This window comes from Salvelinus alpinus, unplaced genomic scaffold (assembly GCF_045679555.1).
Source record: "Salvelinus alpinus unplaced genomic scaffold, SLU_Salpinus.1 scaffold_41, whole genome shotgun sequence".
Classification (NCBI taxonomy): Eukaryota; Metazoa; Chordata; class Actinopteri; order Salmoniformes; family Salmonidae; genus Salvelinus; species Salvelinus alpinus.
In genome coordinates this window covers 993,453-999,307 of record NW_027255982.1, presented here as the reverse complement: position 1 = coordinate 999,307, position 5,855 = coordinate 993,453, and the positions used below count along the sequence as shown (strand labels likewise).

The following is a 5,855-nucleotide window of genomic DNA, read 5'->3' as shown; positions in this document are numbered from 1 at the left end:
TGAATATTTCGGTTGAAGATATTTAAGTTATCGTGGGTCTGCTCATATGACTGCTAATTTCTCCACAGACAACGACGGTAAGTTGAATTTTGTTAATTTGTGAAAGTGTCGGTGTATCATATTTCACTGCCACAGTAAAAATCAGTGGCTGATCTAATTTATATTTTATACTCAGTTACATGTTTATGCATATATTCATTCATTCTGGAACAGAGATTCATATTATTATAAATCATATATGAATTATATAATATTATTATGTATTTATTTACAGAATTTCAGACAAACGACACAATCTGTCTCAGAATGAATGTCAATCATTCATGTGAACTGAGCTAACTGTCAAAGTGGGTGTGTTTAACGTTAATTGTTTATTTGGATCCGCATTAGCTTTTGCAGAAGCAGCAGCTATTGTAGTGGATACAGTAGGATCAGGATAGAAATATCAATATTGTAGCATAACAATACTATATCATACAATGTAGCAAACACTTCCTGAGTTTATTAAATGTTGTTATAACGTATCAAATAAAGGACTGCGATATCACGCTAGGCCAGTCGTGAACGAAAACGTGCTAGTTTTGAGGTCTCAACATATCGCGAGTCGCGAGATGTGAGAAATCTCAGCTCTATCTTTAACACTCGCGATAATTCCTATTTCCTTCTCTTTCACTCCCTGTAGCCAAGATGGCAGTCGGCAAGAATAAGAGGCTGACAAAAGGTGGCAAAAAAGGTGCCAAAAAGAAGATGTAAGTAGCGCAATTCATCCATTAAATCACGCAATACACACTATTAAGTTCAGGTTATTGACTTTCAGTTTGAAAATGTGAAGGATGAGGTTGATTTTAACTGGATGCACTCAGGCCGGTCACTGTTGCTAATCAGCTAGGCTCACCGCGCATTCAGTGTTCATGAGTTTGCATAAGCAACACTGAACTGTTATGTAAGAGACTGTCAGTCTTAACACAGGCTGCATATCGTGAAGAATTGTATATAAATGTGCCGAAATGCATACATTGGCTGTAATCTAGCGACATCGGCTGTTTTAACAAGCTACGCTACCTAACTATGGTGGCTAGCAAGATGGCAGACATAGCCATCCATGAACATAACGTGGACAACGTTAGCTAGACGAAGGATTTTCAACGAAATGGTGTGGTCAAACAGATTTAAAGTATTGTAGCCAAGCCAGCCAGGGCTACATGTGCGTGGTGCCAACCCTTCAGTCGTTAGCGAGAAAAGGCACATTTGTCAGATAAGATCATTTAGTCAGTTAGCTGGGCCTTACATTAGTAACCAGCTAGCTAACGTTATGCTATCCAAGTCATGTTTTATTGATTAACCAGGTGCCTGTTGAATTTCCACGTTTGATTGTATTGGAAGTTGACGTTCATACCATTGCCAGCATTAGCCCTTTGGTTGGTTTCGCGTAAACTAGACTGCAACCTTAGTTTCTTTAGCTAGCTACATAGGCCTACGTCATCAAAACAGATTAACAGAACTGATATTGACCACACTACTTTCTCTATCCCCAGTGTCGACCCTTTCTCCAAGAAGGACTGGTATGATGTCAAGGCACCCGCTATGTTCAACATTCGCAACATTGGCAAGACCTTGGTATCCAGGACTCAGGGAACCAGTAAGTCTGCTTTTCCAACCGATGCCTATTAATGGAGCAACACATGGTTCAGTGGTGATGGCTACCAGTATGAAGACTAACATGCAGCAAAATAACTGCAGACAGAGCCACATAGTTCTGTGGAATTATAGCACAGTTTGGAAACTAGGGGTTGATTAAAGTGAGGTGACTAAAATGTGAACTCCTGACCTTGTTCTGTAACCAGCTAGCTAGGTAGCCTAATTCAACTAGCTTTGGGAGTCTGTATATTGGTTGGACGAGTTGTGCATCGTTCTGGTGGGTGGTGGCGGCTAATAACCCTACCGCAGTATAGCCGGCTTCGCCAAAAATGTTTCCATTCAACAAAAGCATATGTATAATCTCTAGGAATTTACCAGACAACGTGAAATGTCCCTCGCTATCAAATAAACACCAGTATCCAACTTTTGTCTGAACTGCACCATATTCCTGCCAAGTTAGACAGCGGTCTGCCATTAGACTACGCACTTCACGCGAGACTTCCTACCACAAAATCTACCATTTATTTAATAGCGAGGTACACATTTCACTACGTCTGGTAAGTAGAGTTCCTAGAGATTATACATGTGCTTTTGTTGACGGGAAGCGTTGGTTTGGCGACGCCGACTATGATGGTAGGGTTATTTTCCATCAACACCAGAACAATGCACAACTCGGGGAGTCCCAGCTGATAGAGTCCTGAAGTTGTCCCTAAACTACCTTTAATATGGGTTTGTTGGTCAGTAATGTCCCTTAGTTTTCCCTTTAAAATTGTTTCAGCTTGTCGGTCTTGTCTTGGTTTTGTTTGTACCGTACTTAACACAATAGGAATGCATGATGACAAATTGTTTCGGCCCAATGATTGCAACTGATTACTGGTAAAGAGATCTGATGTTCCCTGTCTTGGCCTCCATTCCCCGCACTGCGTCCCACATCAACTAATCTGTTCTACTAGGAATCGCCTCTGATGGTCTGAAGGGACGTGTGTTCGAGGTGAGCCTCGCTGACCTGCAGAACGATGAGGTGGCCTTCCGCAAGTTCAAGCTGATCTCAGAAGACGTGCAGGGCAAGAACTGCCTGACCAACTTCCACGGCATGGACCTGACCCGTGACAAGATGTGCTCCATGGTCAAGAAGTGGCAGGTGAGGAATCCTACAGGAGGATGTAACACACCGCTGGATTTGTGGAGATGTTGTAGTTATGATATGCATTTATAATCACAGTACAACATTTATGGAAATGGGTCATACCTTCATTAAAGATGCAATATGCAGAAATCACTCTGCCATTTAGTTTGCCTAATTTCAGTTTGACAAAACAACCCTGTCACTGTTTAGAGAATCATTATACCATCTAAACCGATGTAATATTTTCTATGACTAAACATTTTGTGTTTTTAGCTGTTTGAAGCTGGTCTACAAAAGACGCAAAACTTAAGAACAGGAAACATAGAAAAAACAAACATCTGCCGCTTCTTATACTTGCTTTCAATGAGAATGACAGAGCTATAAGTCACATTTCTATGTGAATTTGGTCGGGTCGCCCAAAAAGGCGCCGCCTTTCCCTCATAGTTTTTCTCAGCACACGTGGAATGTAAACCACAATTTCAACATTGTATCCTAATATTGTCACACCACCATCAAAAGTGATGTACCATTATGGGTAATCTCAACACTATGAATGAACCTCTGCCCTGTAATGTTATTGATCACGTGTTGGGCCCAATGTACCCAAAACTATTAATTGACCTTTATCCTGTCTCCCCACCAGACCATGATTGAGGCCCATGTGGACGTGAAGACCACCGACGGCTACCTCCTGCGTCTGTTCTGCGTTGGCTTCACCAAGAAGCGCACCAACCAGATCAGGAAGACGTCGTACGCCCAGCACCAGCAGGTCCGTCAGATCAGGAAGAAGATGATGGAGATCATGACCCGTGAGGTCCAGACCAATGACCTGAAGGAAGTTGTCAACAAGCTGTAAGGATGTTCGCCGTCCTGTTGCTGGTTCAATAGAATGTTCTGCACTCTGGGAAGATGTGGTCCATGTGAAATGCAACATGGAGTGCATGTATTTTAATTGGCTGTTAGATGAAGCAAATACTTTATTTCAACAAAATTGTTGCACGTGTCGAACACTTTTCCTACATCTTTAATTGTCTACAGTAAAGTTTTGATGTCTATTCAATGAAGGCAGCCAGTAATTTAAGATCTCTCAGCCGGTCGTTTTCAGTAGCCAAGCCAGGTTCCCTCTTACTGATTCACTTCTTTTCCCTTTGTCCTCTAGGATCCCTGACTCCGTTGGCAAGGACATTGAGAAGGCCTGCCAGTCCATCTACCCCCTCCACGACGTCTACGTCAGGAAGGTTAAGATGCTGAAGAAGCCCAAGTTTGAGTGTAAGTCACCTTGAACCTATCCTGCCCCTTGAGGCGTTGCAGTCCGACTGAATGTGTCGAGCCTGTGTCATAAGGGGCGGAGAGTGAAAGGGCTATGTCTACGCCAAGAACCCAGAGCGGTGGGTACTTGGAGTGATCATGGCTCTGACAGATGGCACAATACTAGATTGGTGTGAAAGAAAGCCTATTCAGGATCTTTGTCAAAAACTTACCATGCATTAAAGAACAACCAAGGTTATTAAAGGTCACCTTTGACTGAGCTTGGTTTAATCATGGCCACTGTACGGTCCCCTCCCCAGAATCTGGCAGCAGTTCTGTATGACATAATTGTATCTTAATTAACATATGCCGATATGGCTGCATTTACAGGCAGCCCAATTCTGATCTTTTGGCCAATTAATTATTGTAAAAAAGATCAGGTTTGGATTGTGTAAACACAGCCTAGGATATTAAATTATCCTAAGTGACTTTTCCAATGTGTCTCTAACAGCCTGTTGAGTTGTACTCTGGTGTTGTGCTTATATTATTCTTGTCTCCTTCCAGTGGGCAAACTGATGGAGCTCCACGGTGAGGGTGGTGGCAGCAGTGCAGCCAAACCCTCTGGGGACGACACCGGGGCTAAGGTGGATCGGGCCGACGGCTACGAGCCCCCCATCCAAGAGACTGTCTAAACACCTGACAAATTTAATAAAAAATGTAAATGATATTCAACTGTTGGTGTCTTCTGTTAATGGGATGGTTGTTTAGTAAGGTATTTTGTAAAGAGCTATTCTTTTTCAGGCATAAATCAAAGCATTTATAGTTACTATAGAAATCAAAGCATTTCTATCTGGAAAAAGAAAAGATCTGTGCGAAACTCGACGTGTTACGCAGTTGAGGCCGGTTGCACGTAATACCAGATTCTAAAACTGAGGCAGCTTATGGTTTAGAAATTAACATTCACATCTCTGGTAGACATTCCTGCAGTCGGCGTGCCAATTGCACACTCCCTTAACTTGAGACATCTCTGGCATTGTGTTGAACTGCACATTTTAAAGTGGCCTTTGTCCACAGCAAAAGGTACCCCTGTAATGATCATGCTGTTTAATCAGGTGAATGGGTTCTTGGCAAAGGAGAAATGCAAATATTTTGTGCACATGGGACCAACACTTTACAACTTTCAGTGTAGTTTTATACTAATGTTACCATGGTGCTCAATTACATTGTATTGCCATATGGAGGTAAAATATACCCTTCTCAGTATTGTGGTTTATGTTACTGTAAAAACAAGCCAACTTCTCTTGATTAATTGGGCCTCAAATGTGCTACTGGGTCATTCCTATGTGGTGCATTTTCTGTCCTCAGGACAAATCTTGGATCCCAAAAGGCCAGGTATCCTTTACCTTTAATCCATAAAATTCCCTTTCAAGATATGTTTGTTTTGCCATGTCCCCGGGTGTTATCAACTTCCGAGAAACATAAGCCATAAAATATTTGATCTTTCCACCCCGTCTGTCGTAATTCTCCATTTAAGAAAACCCCTTCCTACAATGACACATTCAGGAAGTGTCCATTTATTTGGTGGGAAAACAATGGTGCAAAGCTAATTTGGATAATTACCAAAATATATAAATGTTAATGTTTGAAAAAAGTTAATCGTGTTCAATACGCTACTGTAATCTTGCTCACTTATGGCTAATTTTCGATCCACATTTCCACCCTGTGAGGATTTATACACCTAAAAAAAAATCTATGCCTAAGCTTGACCAATATGTTTTTCTGAAAGTCAAACCTGTTGACACTTTCCTCAAAGTTATGAATGACCCTGTTAAGGAGAATTATC

General features: G+C 41.7%; 1 protein-coding gene and 2 non-coding genes across 3 annotated transcripts; all 3 read left to right on the top strand.

The window, feature by feature from the left end:
* Window positions 1-452: 452 nt before the first annotated feature.
* Window positions 453-4,739, top strand: LOC139567058 (small ribosomal subunit protein eS1). The gene is made up of 6 exons (XM_071388494.1): window positions 453-749; window positions 1,536-1,639; window positions 2,592-2,779; window positions 3,408-3,616; window positions 3,924-4,033; window positions 4,577-4,739. Exons 1-6 carry the CDS (start codon window positions 688-690, stop codon window positions 4,702-4,704), a joined length of 801 nt encoding a protein of 266 aa, XP_071244595.1. The 5' UTR covers window positions 453-687; the 3' UTR covers window positions 4,705-4,739.
* On the top strand, window positions 2,466-2,532 carry LOC139567071 (small nucleolar RNA SNORD73). Its single transcript, XR_011673219.1, has one exon. It is a non-coding gene; the product is annotated as a small nucleolar RNA SNORD73 (small nucleolar RNA).
* Window positions 4,054-4,185, top strand: LOC139567072 (small nucleolar RNA SNORA17). The gene has a single exon (XR_011673220.1). It is a non-coding gene; the product is annotated as a small nucleolar RNA SNORA17 (small nucleolar RNA).
* Window positions 4,740-5,855: the final 1,116 nt, after the last annotated feature.